This window comes from Falco punctatus, assembly GCF_963210335.1.
Source record: "Falco punctatus genome assembly, chromosome: 13".
NCBI lineage: Eukaryota > Metazoa > Chordata > Aves > Falconiformes > Falconidae > Falco > Falco punctatus.
The window spans coordinates 10,511,103-10,530,123 of NC_137593.1; the positions used below are offsets into that span (position 1 = coordinate 10,511,103).

The 19,021-nt window shown below is 39.0% G+C and overlaps 1 protein-coding gene and 1 long non-coding RNA gene across 4 annotated transcripts in view; one reads left to right on the plus strand and one right to left on the minus strand.

The window, feature by feature from the left end:
• LOC308072422 overlaps nt 1-19,021 on the plus strand; it is a 144,851-nt gene that overhangs the window by 35,236 nt on the left and 90,594 nt on the right. The gene's annotated exons all lie outside the window — the stretch shown is intronic.
• On the minus strand, nt 439-10,250 carry HRG (histidine rich glycoprotein; the record flags this gene model as incomplete). The annotated part of the gene is given in 14 exon segments (XM_080408953.1): nt 439-614; nt 617-793; nt 796-829; nt 1,033-1,416; nt 2,064-2,066; nt 2,068-2,154; nt 3,629-3,745; nt 5,460-5,552; nt 5,556-5,599; nt 5,602-5,625; nt 6,125-6,212; nt 7,202-7,309; nt 10,045-10,223; nt 10,226-10,250. Coding segments are annotated over 14 exon segments (1,530 nt in total). The 5' UTR covers nt 10,242-10,250.

A 19,021-nucleotide genomic window follows, 5' to 3' on the forward strand; every position in this document is an offset into this window, starting at 1 on the left:
AAGAAAAAAAAAAGCTTACCTATTTTTCTTTTCCTTGAATCTTTATAAAGAATGAATGTAGTGCCATGGATAATTTTTTATGGAAGGTGATAAAATTTCCTCTAGGTCAGATTCCCTCAAAGAAGTATATTATAATTATGAACTATGAGAAAATGAAAGATTTTAGATGGTAGTTTTCACTATTAGAGAATTTTCCTTTTTGTTAGAACTAAAGGGGCATTGTTTTGCTGGGGAGTTTTATACCCATTCACATTGTCTGAGTGACTCAGAATTTTGAGCCTTTCAGTTAGAGTGGAGCCTGAGATAGCTGGGATCAAGAAACAGATTGGAATACTTGTCTTAATCATTATTTTCAGTGCTTCTAGAAACTGTATGCTTTCCACGCTTCTCTGCATGCTGTTTTTATTCATTATACAACTGTCATTGGCCCTGCAACTCTCAAGCCAGGAACCTCTTTCTCTGAGGTCGTGTAAGAGAATTTTCTGCCATGGAGCTATGTAGAAATAAAGGCAAAATTTTTGGAAGAACAAATTTGGGGTTTCCTGGGCATGACTGTGTAGAGTGATCTGAAAAATGCAGAGCTTCTGGCTTCTCCTTTAGACTTGAGCTAGTGAAGAGAATACCTTCACACTGCTGGAGGAGTGAGGGTTGCTTTGGGATGGCTCAGGAAAGTTTGCTGTGGGAGGTGTGAGAGGATCCTGCTGATTTAGAACTGGAATGTGATAGACAGCTCCTGTTACTTGAAATGGAAAATACTTTCTCAATATGCTTGTCTTGTTGCAGTGATGTCTGGATAGAGATGAGGAGGGTGTCTTGAAGGAGGAGGGTGCTGTGGTCCACCATAGGGAGAAGGATGGTGGTGATGTCATCCACAAGGAGGAAGAGGACAGTGTGGTCTACAATGGGGAAGGAGGGATGGGGATGATGTCCATGAGGAGGTGGAGGACAGTAAGGTCCATGACAGGGACCAAGAGGAGGATTATGTCGTTCGTCACGAGGAGGAGGAGAAGGGAAATGATGTCATTCCTTTTGGGAAGGAGGATGATGATGTGGTTCATCATGTGGAGGAGGAGTAGAAGGGGGATGTTGTGGTTCTTGGGGGGGAGGATAAGATTCATCATGGTGAGGAGGAAGGAGGGTGGTGATGGGGTCCATAATGGGGAGGAGGAGAGAACAAGGGTGTGGAGGGTGAAGGTGGTGATGTGGTCCACCATGAGGGGAAGGAGGAGAAGCAGGTCTTTCATGGCTGTCTTGACGTTCTTTGTAACAGCTGTGGTTATGCTCAGGGTCTTCAGGTCTACATTGAGAAGAGGGTGGACATCTATGCCTGTGATAATGTCTGTGACCAAAATGGTGATGGAGATATCTGTGTGGCTGTCCCAGAGCTGAGTATCTGCGTCTTTTCCCATAGTCATGCTGCTGTTCATAAAAATGCTGGGGGAGGAAGTTTTAAGTGAGATGTTAATAGGACAGAAGAAAGTGGTGAGAAAAAGAGAGGTGGGAGGTAGTAAGTTTGCATTTACAGTTCTGGTGATCTGTAAGGAAAAAGAAGAACCTGTGGGTTTTTTTAAGATAGAAGAGAAGGAGTAGATGATAAAATGTCAAATTACTGAAAATCATCTGGAAACATTGCACCATAACAAAATAAAATTATATAACCAACTGAGCAAAATTTGTGATGGATCAAAACAAAATGAAACCCACACTGGAGTAGCTGTTGTAATACAAACTGAAATACCAAATATGATAAACATTATCTTTCCTCCTCTTGCTTTCTATGATTCCTTAGAACTTGTTTGCCAATCTGTAGTCACTTTAACTAAGGAGTATGATTGGACTGAGAGAAGACACACTTGGAGGGAGCCGTAGGGACAGCTCAGTTCTAATTCATTCTCTGATTGACCTAGTAGTCAAAAGCCAGCCTGCCCTGACATGCTGCATCACTCCCAAGCGATAACAAAAGGGCCATAAACATCCGTTGCAATCATCTGTCAGTCTGGACTAAGTGAGGCTGCTGTAGCCAGCGTGAGGATATAGCCAGAGACATTTCAGTAAGTGGGTACGTAACTGGGGACGGTAGATTTCATAGCTTATGTCTGTTCCATCCAGTTCATCTGGATCACTGATAATTCTTGCCTTACAGAATCCCATGTGCTAAGCAAAAGGAAAGAAAAAAAAAAACAGCAATGCACATCTGGGTTCTCGTGATGGAGTTAATACAAGCTACTGGAAGTTCAACATTTTAAAAGTTAGACTAGTTCCTTTGATACCTAAGTATGTTTACATAACTTAGCTAGATCCTGAGCTTTCTCACCGGTGATATTTGCCAGTGATTAATATTGATTAAAATATATGCCATTTTTGAGTGTTCCTGACTGTGAAGATCACTTTGCCATGTGCATTTAGAGGGCTGCTACTCTCCATCTTGCTTCTCTTTTTATGTCTGTAAGAAATTGGTCAGCTACTGATGTCTCCAAAATGAGCACCCTGTGGGTGACAGATTTTTTTCCCCTTGTTTTCCCCTCTTTGCTTGTCAAACGTCTGCTTGGCTATTCTGAAATTTTGCTCAAAGTCCTCAAAAAGAGACACTGTGTAGCTATGCTGTTTCAGACAAAGCTCAAGATAGAGCTTTCTTCCATATTTATTTTTTTAAAAGTAATTTGTTGTAATCTTTTAGCATTACTTCCTTTAGCATCCTGGTTGCTGTGACTTTCATCTGCTGTCCAGTCATTGTGTGTGGGATTGCTCATGTGAAAGAGCACAGAATTTGGGTAAAGGGTTCTGTATATGCTTTCTGTAGTGGGTGCTTTACCTTGATATATGTTTGGGCCAATGATTACAAATGTTAATAGCATTTTACACACATACACCAGTGATGGCAGCATTGGGAACAGAATTCAAAACCTCTAGCTATCTGACTTGTGCTTCACTCTAGTGAACTCTTGGCTCTACTACTAGTTCATTTGCAACCTTTTCCAGTCTTCTGGAGTATAAAGAGCCAGAAGAAAATGAACGTAAATAAAACAAAAGTTCTATGTGTTCTGTTTTTTCATATGTTTATTTCATTTCTTCAGTTTCATTTCTGGGCAGCAATTTATGCTGAAATTATGATCTTGCCTAGTTGTTTCTTTGGTGTAGGCTATTATTGTAGTGGGAAGGTGAGGTGAGTACTTTGATAGTAACCTGCAGGCAAGCCTGAATTTTTCCACTCTCCATTCCCCTGCAGCAAAGGAAAAAAAAAGTAACCCTGGGCTCACTGGGATGACATATTACATATATTTTTTTTCAAGATCTACGACTCATGTTAGTGTAAAAGTTTTTATTAAAATAGCATGAATGATTTATTAGGGAATGGCCACAATTTGAATGTGAAAGCTAGATCCAAAGTGAAAAGCTCAGTTCTAGGCCTGTAACATGCCAGACTCCAGTTCCATTTAGATTTGAGAGATCAGACTGGTTCCTTATAGGATAAAAACTAGCAGCTGTAAAATTAAGATCTGGACTTGGACATACTGGATTTTTAATTTTTAATTTGGGTGCATGCTTATAAGAAACGCACAGAAATATCGTGGGAAGATCTTCCTGGTGCCACCCATTGTATCAGTTCTCATTCTAAGATTTTACTTACAGCATGCCAGTCATCCAGAAAATCACATTCCAATGCTTGATCTGCTTGTTGTGTGGATTTGGAACAGCTGGTCTCTTTTATAGAGAATCTTAACATGTGACCTTCATGGGAGGCAGTCTGAAACCAAGAGGTCAAATGAGAAGTGGTAACTAGGTGTATTTAAAGTCCTGTGATTTTCAAAGCAACCACATTTCGTATTGTTGTCAAAATCCTCTCTACTTCATGCTTTTATTACCCGTGCTGTTCAAATATTCATACATATACATGTATTCAAGTAAGAAAAATAGATTAGATAATTTATACCTTACTTGCCTCACACCTTTATGAGTTCCAGGGATTGTTGATTTATTTCTTTGTCTAGTATGTGTATGTTATAAAACCTGTTACATTTACAGCCTGTGTTTTTAGGAAATAGCGTCCTTAGAGTTTTCTCCCTAAATTGGACTGCTGTTCCTGTGAAAATACAGACCTACTGGATGGCAACCACCCCTTTGCAGTGGTGGGAGTGCATAGTACTCTGGTACTGATGTTAATTTGGGATGAAATTCTGCCAGTTATTGTGAGATTGTTGCTTTCTCTGTTGTCAGTGGCATTATTCATAGAGAAGGTGTTACTGCGTAAGAACATGGGAGAAGGCCTTTGTGATCCTATTAAAATCCATAAAGAGGTGTTTCATTTTAACTTCCAGCTATAGTAGTTTATTTCAAGTCTGTGTTGAAGGTGTCCATAGCATGTGTGTGCACACAAGTTTCATTAGTTTAACTAAATTGGTTAAAAGTGGATGCACATACTTGGTGGTATTTTTGTAATTGTAATTCATGTTTCTAAGTCAGTGGTACAATCTAAATTGTTACTGTAGCTAAAGATGATGAAATGTGAAGACAAAGCATTTTGAGAGAAATCTATGAATCCAGGCAATCTAAAAACAGCCACTTGCTAAAGGGGAGTAGGGATACATCCTGCATGGGACTACAGTGTAAAACACCATCCATCGAGCTTCTGAGCAATATTAAAAGCTGCAGAAAGGTGGGATTGGCATGCTATAATGTAGGCAGTTTCCAAGATCAACATGTGTTATGGCAGGGGCCATGGGACCTCATTACAGAGGTGGCCTGAACTTACTCATGTGTTGGCAGAATGACCCTGTGCTGTTTAAGTGAAGATATTTACCAACAAGAAATTGTGGTGATGCGAGAGTTATACTTCCAATCACCCAAAGGATAAGTCTTCATGTTGACATCACTCAAAGATGGAGGAGTTTACCAGAGCCAGTAGTTCTTCAAGAAGTACAGTGCAGATATAAAATTTGCCTCCTGTCCTTCAGAGCTCTCCGAGTGCTGTTTTGCTCTGCAGCAGAGACTCAAACTGATGCTAAGCACGGTCCACTTTGTGTTGTACCCATGTACTAAATATTCTAAGAGTAAAAAATTATCTGACTTTAGTTGGCAGAATGTATGACTGATAATACACATGACTGTACATCTTGAAGAACTCTAGTCAGTAGTAAATAAACTCTTGTATGTCATATGATAGGTAAATAGACATTCAAAATAAAAATATACACACAGAGAAGGCTCTGACATTTTGGATGCCATCACACTGCCATAGGTTTTAGCATATGAGAAATCCTTTTGCTTTTACGTGCTTAAATTAAAGTCGATAACAAGTCTTTGCAGAAGTAGGACCTTCAACTTTAAGCAGATGATTTACACTGAAAGGTGACAAGCAGTAGTTCTGATCTTGGAAGGGCTGGAGTGCTGGTCCCATGATTTTGGAGCTGCTTACAAAATTTTGTCATTTATAAGTAATTCTAGGACAAAATGCCAATTATTAACTTCAAAATCTTTTCAACTTTGTCCACGTCAAAGTAGTTTGTGTGGTTACTCTCCCTGTTGAACTTCTCCAAGGCCTTTGCAGCAATATTTTAATGTTGCTTGGTGACTTCTAAGACTTCAACTTTCACAGGACAATTTTACACTCTAATAAGTCAGGAGGAACTGTAAAACCCAAGAATTTACTAATATTGCAATGGATATTAATACTCTTGGGAGAGTGCGTGTGCCTTTAATACAAACTCATAATGAGAAACTGAAATGCAAGCATTTCCTTGGAAGTGGAATACCTATCCCTCACTCCACAAATACAGGTTTGTCCTGTAACATGAAAAAAACCTCTGACCTTTAAAAATTAATCTTTTAGTTCCACCTTAGAATCTTACCATCCCAAATGGGCGTTCTTTCCAAGTTTACTTTTTTTCTGATACTCATTATCATGTTTTGGTGGACTGGAATGGTGATATCATCTGACATTAGTAAAGTCGGCTTTAGAAGAGTGGGGTAACCTTAATTCTGTTACTTATTCTTAACATTCCACTTGAATTTGCAAGCAGATGAATGAATCTGTTACAGTTACCATACACTAGTAGTGCACAGACTTGTAATTCGGTACTAGGGCTGGTTTAAGGTATGCATTGGTTTACAACAGTGTTTATTTTACCTGGACTTAATGCACAATTAAATCCATATAGTTGAGGTTTCTTTAGCAGCTGTCTTATATATGTGATAATCTTACATTGCCCAAAGTCCTGAGAGGAAAAAAGAACACCTGATTATGATGTTATTTTCACTGGATTTAATTGGATGTAGGTGAACACAGAAATTATGACTCCTTTTAATGTACAGTACTTCTAAGAATAACAGATGTGGTCATTAATGGAATGGTTGATCTGGTACCACTCAAAATTTGTGTTCAGATAAAGTGGGATCTCCCTTTACAAGAATTGTTTTAATTCTCAGTTTACATGTCTGAGTAGACAATGGAAAACTAAGCCAGCCTTCTCAGTCATTCTAATACTTAATTACAGTAAGATAATACTAGCTAGCAGGGGATGTTAGGATGCCAGAGATACTCAAGGTTATATAAATCTTCATTAAAAAGTGGGTAGACCTTTTCTTCCATTCCTTTTCCCATCTTAACAAAAAGAGTAAATGCCTTTTGTCTCATCATGGCCTTCCTGATTTGTCCCGTGCAATAGTATTACCACTGTCCTGTTTAAATGAAGCTTTGGACTAGTAGTTCTCATTCCAGACTGCATCACTGGACTGCAACAATAAAGGACAAGTATTGCTACATATCATATATGTACTGACACTACCAATATTTCACATTTTCATGCCACAAATGCTATGACAGAAAACTGAAAAAATGTAACACTGGTATTTCTGGCTAATATACTAGGAACATGCTTAAAAAAACATTTCTAGTGCTCTTTAGTTGTCAGCAAATTATTCTTAAAACATTGGTACTGCTACCAGCAGTGGAATGTGGAGTACAGCTCCTTTGAGACAACTAGTTAAATAAAGCTGCACTTATATGAGGACTCAACCCTTTTCCAAACCTTTAGCTTATGTTTAACAACCCTAGCAATAAAATCAATAGATTTTATTTTATAGTGAGCCATATTAAAGCCTGGTCTTCATTTAGAGATTTTGTGACACACATTTCTGGGCAGTTCAGATGAAGATCACGTTAATGCATTATTGACATATGACTCTGTCTGGGTGCCATACTTGCCATAGAATAGATGTCACTGTATTCACAAGACTTCCAGTGTTTTCTGGATGACACAGAACATTCAGTTTCCAGCACATCCAATGTTAAGTAGAAGACTGATGAATTTCCCTGGAAGTGCAGGTAAGAAGGTTTGTATACAAGAGGTTTGGTCTGAAAGAAACTTTTTTTGAAGTAGGTGTGTTTAGTCTGTGATGTAGCTTCCCCAGTTCCCTATTAAGGTTTTTCTGAGCTGACAAGCATAGAAAGGGTTTAGGCTGGAAGGGACCTTTGGAGGTCATCTTGTCCAGGCACTTGCTCAAGGCAAAGCTAACTTCAAAGTTAGATTCAGCTGAGTTCTGTATATCACCAAGACAGATGTTCCACAGGCTCTCTGGGCTGTTCCAGTACTTAACCACTTTCTCAATTTTTATTTTTTTTTTTCCTTACATCTAGTCAGAATTTCCCTTCCTGCAACTTAAAACTGTTGCTTCTTATTAAGAATGCTTTTGTTAAGAATCTGTGAGAAGTTTCTTGTTAACCTGACTTCCATCAAGTACAGCAAATGCCCGTGTTAAAAGTTGCCGTTCTGATTTTCACATAGAATATACTGATCTATTAGAAATCGATTGTTTATACAAACAGTTATATAGCTACAACCATTTCAAATGACCTTAGTGACCAGATACTCTTTCAGAACTTTGTTTCCTGCTTAGTTTATTCAGGGGGTGATGCAACAAAACTGTAGTAATCCCTACCAAGTCAGGAGCCTTAGCTCTGAAATTCTTCTAGTATGTTCTATCTCCTGAGCAAATAGGATGCAGAGCTAGAATTTGAATTTCACTGCTAGTGTAATGGGATGTGACGTTAAGAATTATCTGGGACCCACAGGAACAGTTTTATATTTTTCTGCAGGAAAATGAATCTCAATTCACATTCGGAATGGATTATTTAAACTCTATGCAAACCTTGTATGGACATTCAGAATGAACAGAGATGCATTTTATTTTGCCATTTAGATAAAATGATGCAAAGCCCTTTACTGTGAATAAGTGTCCTCAGGTTTTATGAAATTTCATTCATTCATATTCCTTTTTCAGAGTGTTTCTGTATAGACAAGACCTTGAGAAAGAATTACTGCAGTTTAGTGTAATATCTTTATTAGTGAGAGTCCACCAGTGTCATGTTAAACAGGAGTTTTGCAGTATGTGTATGTCTTGGCATTGTCACTATTTTTAAAATAGGGGCTAGGTGACTTGCACAAAGACAAATGTTACTCATTGGCAGAATCAGGGAAAGAATATACTTGTCCTGCACACCCATCCTACCCACTAGCCATGTGATTATTCTCTGTTTAGGGGTAGTTAGTATTTCCATTTTATTTTATAAGTCCCACTAATTTCAAGATCCTAGTCAACATATTAGTAAAAGAGAACAGAGGCAGTGGGAAAGACTATATTTTCCTGATGTGTATTTATGAAATTGCACTGAATGGAAGGGTGAGATAGATAAAACATGCTATTCGCTAGGAGCCCTCTAAAACTGAAATGACTAAATACATTCGCTGTGTCATCCAAACCTGTGAAATACTAAAGAAGCCAGTTCATCCCTGGCAAATGTTTATTTTCTTCAGCAGGATGCATTTGGATTCAATAAGGCCTAAAGCAGAGTGTGGGTGAAATTAAGTGTCTACATCCAAATATGCAGCAGAAAATTCCTCTGTTCATCTGCTGGATAGCTATTGGGAAAAAAATTAAAATCTTATATGTTGCCTTCTTAGTTATTTTAAAAGCATCTTGGGCACTAGAGTTCTGTGCTGCATGAGCCCAGACCTATTCTAGTGTGAATACTTGAGTATCTTATGCTTCTAGAACTCTCATATAAACCCAGTAGAGATCCAGCTACTAGGAGCTGCTCTACTGGAATTTCTAAGGGGGTTGATGTGATAGCCTTGATGCACACTATTGCAAGGAGATAATAAAAATAATGTTCTGGTCTTATATATGTATTATTGTTATTTTTTTTTAAACGTCATTTTGGCAGTTGAGCCAACATAACTTCTTGCACGGTAGCATACGTGATCAGTATGCAGGAGACCATCCCTGGTGACTTTGGATCTGAGAAAGTACAGAGGCCTTGCAGGGAAAATTCTGTAGCATTAAGATAGAACGGTCTTTTCTGTTCTTGTAAGCTCTGTATGATAGCTGAAGCTGTGGCCCTGGACTGCAAAGACAGCAAAATTCATTGCTTTTTCTGCTATTGATTTGCTCTGGCATTTAGGCAATCATTGAGAAAGGCTTATGTATCCTCTCCAGGAAAAAGAAATAGAAGTAGGAAGGAAATAGGAAATGACTGAAATTGATTCCTTATCCAGCCCTTCCCCTGTTTTGCAGAGTGGCATTTTTATCTCCTTTCTTCTGCCTTTTTCCCTTCCCTCCAGTTATCCAGCTATCTCCAAAATTAAGATAATAACAAAATACTGATTTTGCAGGTCTAATTGATCTAAATAATGTCAGGCATTTGCAGATTAAAGAAACTCACCAAATATAAATTTTGAACGTAACATCTGAGAACTCACAACAGACAGGACAGATTAATCTCCGGTGTTGTATGAAGCTGTTTGGAGTGTCTCTTATGCCAACGTCCCGTTGGCCAAGAGAATAGAGGGCATTCGGCATTGTTTGCAATCAAGCTTATGTACAATAAATCATGCACAAATGAATAGTAAGATAGTGTAAATCAGAGCTGATTCATTGAATTACTTCCACATTGCTCTGTTAAAAGTATTAAACATAAGCTTTTAATGATCTGGCTCATTATTTTAAACACACAGTCTTGTGTAAATCAGCCTTTAAATTGATACTTACTATATGTAGTTCGTGTGCATCAGCAACACAGAATAAACAAAAACCATAGCCACCTCGGCGATGTCTGTTGACCAAATCCAGGGCCACTCTTGCATTTGTTTCAGTAATATTACAGTCTGTAGGTGTAATGCTTGGGATTTTTTGGACATTTGAGTGCTGCAGTAGTGTTATAAAAAAGCTGAAGCTAGAAGCAGCATCTTGTTTGTGATGTTAGGTCACTTCTGCCCACATTCTGATAAAGCCAGTAGTATGCTTTTAAATCAGAGTAGCCCGCCACAGTTATAAATAGTGCTAAAAGGGCATGGTTTTGTATAAATTGAACTGTTGTGTCAGAAGACCATTACCTTGACCTTGGATTAACATTTGCAAACAGCAAGTAAATGATTATATAGTGATCGAGCAGATTTTGAGGAAAGTAGGCCTTATAATTCTCTCTGGACTACACATCAAAGTGACTATTTTGTGATTCTTTAACCAGGCACTGTGCAATAGTGTTTTACTATGAAAAATACTTAGCTTCTAACGGTATGCTGCTGAGCCTGGCATTAAGAAGGTCCAGTTTATGTATGCAGGTATTATGCAATCCTGAGTTTCTGTTTACTGTAAAGACAGTTGAACTGAAAATATCTGAAATATTTGCGGTCAAATGATGGCTATATCCATATCCCTATTTTTATGTATCCTTACTGAGCAGAGAACTAGTGAAAAGGAAACAAGGAGATCACAGAAAAAGGGATGTAGCTCAAGATGCACTTGCCAGCTGGTGTTCCACAGTTTCTATGTGAGAACCTGCTACTCTTCCAGCTCGAGAAAATTTAGAGCAGACTTCTGTCAGCTTTACATCATTTCAAACTGCTACACGGAATGGGACTGACTGGCCTAATATCGATGTAAACTAGGCATGGCACGAAGTGACATAAAGCTGCCTTTGCATTCTCAATCTGAGCAGTTCTCTGTGCTCTTTGGCTGTAGTAGCCTTCATAGACTTCTTCAGAGAATTGCTGGTAATATTTTGTATTTTTTAAAATAATTCAGTACATACTAAGATTCATACCTTTCACAGGATATGCTGATATCCCCTGCTAAGCAGAAAGGAGGAGATGTTGTCTCATTATATTCAAAATCTTTTATTCGGGATAGTTGAAGATATTCTTAATAGGCAGTAATTGCTTGTCAGGAAATGGCTGAAGTTTGAATACAGAATTCAAACTCTTGAATAAGAAAATAAGAAAATCCAATGTGAGTCAAAAGTGACAAGATCAGATTCAGACAAGAAATAGTTCTAAATCCTGGTTGGTGTGAAGGGCTGGATCACCTTCTCATAGAAAAAGGTGCTAGCTGTGTAGTTAACTTGGGCTTACATGCTTGACTTTGAAATTTTTCTTTGACTTATTTTTGTGAGAAACATTGGGAAATACAATGAGTAATCATCCTTAACCATTACCTTATTTCATTAATCCTTATTAAAAAAAACCCCAACTTCTAGCATGTCTGCTGTCTAAGAAATCATATTTTAAAATTATAGAGCTGAAGCAGTGGCTTTCTTTTATAGTTATTTCAGGAAACACTTGAAAATTCTCTGGTGGTAGATAAGCTAAATGGAGAATCTTACAATATTAGAACCGGGGGCAGTCAAAACTAGTGCAAATCAGTTATAAATGGATAAAAATAGTCCCCTCGCAACTGGTAGTGAACTTCTGGAACTTGTTGCCACAGGAAGATGTGGAGGCAGACAGTATCATCAGGGTCAGAAATGGCTTAGAAAAGTTCATGGACAGCAGGTCCTTAAGTGAGTACTAGAAGGACTAAGCAGATAAGAACTCTTTAAAATCCCTAGTACAATGACTGGGTACTGGAAAAGTACAAGGGGAATAATTTGCAGAAAGGGGGCATGTTCTATGTTTGTCCTAACCTCAACTGTGTTTTGTCACAGTGGGAGATGAATACTGCGCTGGATGAACCATGCTCTGATGCAGCAGGGCATTTCTTTTGTTTCTGTTTTTATAATGTTTCATTATAATAATTCAGAATTTCTTCTGTGGAGGATTGAAAAAAAGTGGTGAAATTAATGTTGTGTAAATAATAAAAGACATTTGAAATACATCTCATCAGTTAAAAATAATATTTGCTTCATTGCTGTGTTCCAAAGTGCACCCCCATTCATTACTTACAATACTGTTTAATTTTTCAAATGGGTGGTCATATTGAAGAAAGGCATCAAATTAGGTAATTTATAACATAATTCCCTCACTCGTCTATTGTTTGTAGTTTGGTCCTTTTTTCTCCTTTTGTTCTGTGCTGTTCATTGTGACACTGATCATTTTCTTGACAGTGGCTTATGTATTTTTTATGTATGAAATAGAAACACTATGAATAAACAGCACAAACTGTACAATTCCTGCAAAATTGACTGCAGAAGTAAAAGTAAGATTTTGTTCCCCGTGTAGAGAGTTTTGTCCTTGATTTCTTTGGAAAGGAAGGATTGGACTTTATTATTAAAAAGTGGACAAGCACTCCAGGCAGAGTCAGCAGTTAATTAGATATTGGGTGTACTTGAGTAAGTATAATGTATTTTTATAATTTGTCATCCAGTTTGATATCTCATAATAATTATTTTGGGTTTACATTTATTGCCTGGAAGTTTTGTGTGTTGCTTTAATAAAGCTGTTTCTATAAACAGATTGCTGGAAGGAATAGGAATATTTATCTAAACGTGGCATTTCTCTCAAGTAGCTTATCAAAAGCTTGTTTATCTCTATGACTTTTACTAAGACTTGATTTGCAATAGTAAAAGGTGATCCACACTCAAATTTTAAGGAGTTAAACATCCATCCTGAACCTCTCTCCAGAAATCTGGGAGAACACACCAAAAAGAGGTTTATCTTCCCCACTTGAAACACAGGGAATCAAATGCTTAATAAATAGAACTTTATTCTAGAGGGGCAAAGGAAGAGAGCTGACAAATAAATGAGGTAATATGCAATAACCAATTACTCCTTTCCTAAAGTATAGCTGTAACTATTTACAGATATCTCTGATTTGTTAGGAGGACAACTGCTACACTAGCTGACTGTTCTCTACCTTCTGCAATAGCACTTCACTCGCAGACTGGGGTTATCAAATCACACAGCTCAGTCAATTATGCACGTAGCGAGACCTTATCCAGCTTCCAGCCTGTGCTGCTCTGCAGCTGCTGTTGTTTCTGCTCCTAAGCAGACTAACAAGGACACATATGGCTCCAGTTGCTTATAGGTGAATTCTTGGCTAGCTTCTCTTTACTTTTCTTAGTCTGTGATGCCTCATAACTTCAGACCACGGCAGCCTGATTTTACAGCTAGATGGGAAAAAAAAAAAAAAAAAAAAAAAAAGCTTTGCAGTTTTTGGGGTAGCTCTACATTTAAAAGAAATTCCCCCAAGTATGATGGAAAAATATATAAATGTGTCCTGTCTTCATTCACGTGTCATTTCTCTGCTGGGTGTAAACAGGGTGCCCCCTGATGTAAATGTGTTGTTGTTTGACCCCAAGCAGCAGCCAAGTACCACACAGCTGCTTGCTCACTCCTCCCCACCACCAGAGGCATGGGGAGGAGGGCCAGGAATAAGGTAAAACTTGTGGGTTGCGATAAGAACAATTTAATAATTGACATGAAATATAATAATAAAAACAACAACAACAAATAATAATAGTAGTAGCAGCAGTGATGGAGAGAGAGGGAAAGAGGAATAAAATCCAAGAGGAAAAAAAAACAACCAAGTGATGCGCAGTACAATTGCTCACCACCCACTCACCAATGCCCAGCTAGCCCCCAAGCAGTGATCAGCCTGCCCCAGCCAACCCCCCAGTTTATGTACTGAGCCTGACGTTCAATGGTATGGAATATCCCTTTGGCTAGTTCAGATCAGCTGTCCTGGCTGTGTCCCCTCCCAATTTCTTGTGCCCCTCCAGCTCTCTCCCTGGCAGGGCCTGAAAAACTGAAAAGTCCTTGACTTAATAGAAACATTACTTAGCAACAACTAAAAACATCAGTGTGCTATCAACATTGTTTTGGTACTGAACCCAAAACACAGCATTGTACCAGCTACTGAGAAGAAAATTGACTCTATCCTGACCAAAACCAGGACAAAATGTGATGTTATATAAATTTGGTTCAGTTATGGTCTTCAAAGCAGGAGCTACAACTATAGCTTTCCCTCCTTGCCTGCAGCTTATTTTTCTTTACCAGTTACTGTTTTTTTATCAAACTTCTAGAAGCTTCATCACCTTGTCTATCAAATTCCTTTCAAATGGACCTTAAGTTCAAAAGCTATTTGGAGGAGACCAACTGTGAAGTGAGCAGGCTGACAATGTAGTTACAGGAGTCTCATTGCTTAGGAGCCCTCAAGAACCAAGACAGGGAACAAAAAGGGTGTCAGTTTTCCTTGTTTTGTCCTCAGTGTCTTTGGCTGCAAATTGGTTTCCAGAAAAACACCATAATTGTAAATACATGACCTTAAGGATTTGTTGCAAGACTGACCTGTTTGCTGGGGGGCTCGAGAGGCTGGGGAAAAAGGTGGGGTTAAGAATTTGATGTTTAGAATGGAGTCAGAGGAAGTTCCAAGGGATTTGCCTTTTTCAGGGCTTGTTCTTAACACTTTAACTCATGCATATAAGTTGCAGTAGGTTAACATAAGGGAAGTATTTGCAACTATTGTGGTTGTATAGTATTTATGATTATATCTAATGGGAGGTCTTTAAAATCTACCTTTGAAATAAAAATAATATATGTCTATTCTGAATACAGATGCTTAACATGTATTATATCAGAGATGCAGAAGAAAATGTTTAACCACGAGTGTGTACAATGGGCAGGTTCTGAAGTCAGACAAATAGAATTTGTAATTAAAACCACAAGTGTGTACAATGGGCAGGTTCTGAAGTCAGACAAATAGAATTTGTAATTAAAACCACAAGTGTGTACAATGGGCAGGTTCTGAAGTCAGACAAATAGAATTTGTAATTAACTTACTTTATAAAAAAAACTTTTCTTTTTAAACCCATCTTGAGAACTTTGATGTCTGGGCCTTGCTTTTTTAAATCTTTCTGATTGGCCAAGGATGAGTGTAGGAGAAGGGTAGCTGAAAATTCTAAACAAATGCATAGGAAATATATGTATAAGTCAGCATCTCTTACCCTTTGAATGTGACTGACCCTTTTTTTTGTTTTTTGCATTCACGATGCCTCACCTATATTCAGAGATAAGGGCTTGATAATAATTGGTAAAAATGTTAATAGTCCTGGAGGTCACTGACCACTGATTATCTGTGCCTGAATAAAAGACATTGTCGGTGTGAAATGAGAATGCTTGCTCAAATAAACATCAGAACAGATTTTAGCTGGACATTACCCAGACAGTAAGTTAATAATGGATGATATAAAATCATAAGATCAATAAGTGTTGAAAAACCATGAAACATAATTGAAAAGTAAATTGGGAATGTCTGCCAGCATCCACCTACTGCTCATCTCCAGTGACTGGATGGAGGGCTTCTGTGTGTTACTGGCCGGTTCACTGCTGGACAAGGAGAAGCAGAGCTTAACAGTTCACAGTCCTGGGGGGAGAAGAGAGCATCTGTGGTGTGATGGAAGGTACGCAGACTACTATTGCCAGGTGTTTTGCTCAGTTTGGCTAGAAGGTGAGAGACCAGGCCAGAATATGGAGAAGTTCAGCACTATCTGGACATGTTTTTTAGCTGATTTGCTGCAGTCCTGTCTGATCATGCTGTCACAGAGAGTAAATGTGTGCAGACCAGACACATTGCATCCTGTTCCCTTATCTGCCCATGTGGGCATGTTGGAGGGAGAAAGCCACAGTGCTGGCCCACTCACAGTTTTGCGTAAATATGCTGAATCAGCACCAGGATTTGCAGTAGTGATGACTAAACATTATAATCTGTTCATCATATCAGTGCCATCTGGGAGTGCTGCAGTATACCAGGTATGTCCTAAGGACACAGGAAATACAGAAACTATGCCTCCAGTCTCCTTCAAGAATTTAGTCTGGGACATTAGTACCCGTCCTTAATTATGGTAAACATTGGTGGTGGCTTTGGTGACATGGAAAGCTCGGTGCAGGATTGTGCTGAAGTGACCACAGCAAATAAAGGAAATGGTCATGAATCTGCACTGACCACTGATGCTTGCTGTCTGCACTGTAGATACAGTTACTGCTTAGATAAACACCCCTTCTGGTATTTGTTTTTAAATCATAGAAGTCTTTGAACCTGAATCTCAGATCCAAGCTAGAGAAAGTATTGATTCAAATGTCATTTCTGAGCCTTGTCTGCAGAAAAGTCTAAACAATATCGAAATTGAATGCTCAAAACTGTGGATCCAGACTTTCAGTGATTCCCTTTAACTCCCCCTGTTTATGTTCACACCAGCTCCATGCCATTTATTTTCACCTGCTGCTATTGCTGTTTGATTTACTATTGTAAGCAGCTGTAGTCAAGGAAGAGAACCAATTGAGACAGAGTACTCTTGACTGTGGCTAGCAGTTAATGAAGCTGATTTCTTTCCCAGTACTCCTTCTGGGGAAGAATCCAGTTAATTATGTTGATATAAATCTCATAGTGTCATTAAACTAATGGAGCCACAGTGAGATTAGAATCAACATGTAAACAGTTAATAGAAAAGGCAGCATTATAAAATAGCAGAAGTGAGAAGTATGGCGGTTAACTGAAAAGAGGGACAAAAAAGCATTTTGAAAATCACTGAAGGGTGACAGGCTCTTGCCCCAGTGCTCTTGTCCTCTGACTCACTAAAGCCAAGGATGGGTGCTCTGTGTGAGGGCATGGAGTGACACCTGGTATCCCTGATTTTGGCATGTGGCAAATCAGCTGTTCCTGTGCAGAGAGGTAGAACACACTCATCGTGTTAGGGAAGCCTGAGCTGGCAAAGGTGAAACTTCCGGAGAGAAAACGAGATGCTGTAAATTGATGACTTGATAAAAAGGGAAATGCTGGCACAGCCTACAGCTCATACTGTGATAAGAATTCAATACAATTTGAATGTTATGATTTTTGGAGAATTACCTGGTTTTGAATTGTTTTCTACTATGAAATGAATGAAACCAAAATATGTTGAAATTTCTTATGATATAAAATTGAAATGGAATTATTTTTGGCTCAGTTGATGTGTTTCACACATAACTTTTTGGCTTAGTTTAATCTTTGAAGGAATTAAATTACTCCTTTATTTACAATTTATGTTTTTAAGAGTTTGGCAAACTGAAAAAACAAACGTATTTGTTGTGAACATAACTCCATACAATATTTCAATATTATTTTGTCTCGACTCAAAATAATACTTTTATTTATATTTTTATATAATATTAAAATTATACATTTGGATCAAATCATGTAATGCCAGAATACTATAACAAAACCATAATTTTGTGTTGAAAGGCTCTTTGAATGAAGAAATTATCCAGCATCTCTGGGGATGATTCAGCAGCATAAAAGCTTCAGAAACAATAATATTTTATTGATTTTATTTTGAACAAATGTTTTTCAAGTATGGTGGCAGCTACAGAAAGGCTCTAAGGACTTACATGAACCCCATAACTATTGCAAATATCAGTGCAGTCCTGGCCACAAGTGACATTTCTTTCCCAGGTTCACTCTTCTTTTCTTCTTGTCTTCTCATTTATTTGTATTTGTGATTATCAGTATGGTTGCTATGTCTGGCTTTGGTGAAATTGATTTTTTTAGCTACAGGCTATAGAGTGTCCCTGTGGTTTTTATTATAATGAAGTTAATATGACCTATCTGAAGAAAGAATTAGGCTGATTTTGTAAACCATCATTTTTCCTGCACAGCAGGGTCAGTAAAGCATAAGAATCTGAACAGCCTGAGCTTGATTCTCCACCAGCCAGAATTATTTGCGGAGGTTTCACACACGGGTAGCCTCTTCCACTTTCTTTAAGTGAGGGTATAAAGCATTAAGAAAAAATTAGTCTTTCTGGAGATCTTCCATGGGAAATAAAAAAATAGGCTAAGCTCATCACAATATAATTAAGAAGTTAACACATAAAATAATAAAAACCCACTAGCTTTTAATACTAAACAGTGCTGAAGTCCTGTTCCCCGTTTATACAGCATCACAGCGGGTTGGCTCGGTAAGGGCCCTGAGAGCATCCCTCCTCCTGGCGGCTGGGCTGCCGGGCGCGGGGCCAGCTCAGCGCAGCCCCCCACGGTGCCCCTGGGGTCGGGCTCCCAGGCAGCGCTGCAGGGAGGCCACGGCCACGGCTGACCCCGTTCCACTTCCCACTGCAGTGCTTCAGGCTGAGGCTGTAGCATTTTGGCCCCTGCCTGAGCTCCAGCTCCAGCTGCATCGTGGCTGCACCTGGGCCTGGCCACGCACCCTGCTGATCCAGACCCAGATTCAGACCTGCAGCCTGGCTCCCCGGCCTGACCTCAGACCTGCCTTGTCACTGTGGTCTTGCTTGGAGACCACTGGGCTGTGTCTGGCTCTGGTCGCTGTAACCAGAGCAGATCCTGACCATGACTTGCGAACTCATGTTCCTGGCTTGATCTCAGACCTGCCTCATTGCCCGTGAACTTACATGGTGATCTGGCCTCTTCCTATCACTTGACTGCCACCGGGGTCTGCCCTGCTGGCCTTGCTCAGATACTCTTGCTCAGGCCCCTGTCCTGCCAGCCTGGTTATCACACTCGGCTCCGTCTCACCACCCCTTGGGGAGCAACCATCCTGCGCTGGACCGTGATGGACTTCTGCTACTGGGGATATTTTTTTTCTGATGCCTTTGGGCTGTCTCAGCCCTGCAAGTTCTTTTACCCTGCATAGTTACCTTTCCTTCATGCTCCTACTGATGGGAGGAATTTGAGAATTAAAAGCCAAATTCTTCTTTTGGGAAATGCCCCAGTTAATTTTTTTTTCTAGTCTGTTCTTGTGCTTTCTTGAAAATGAGAACTGCAA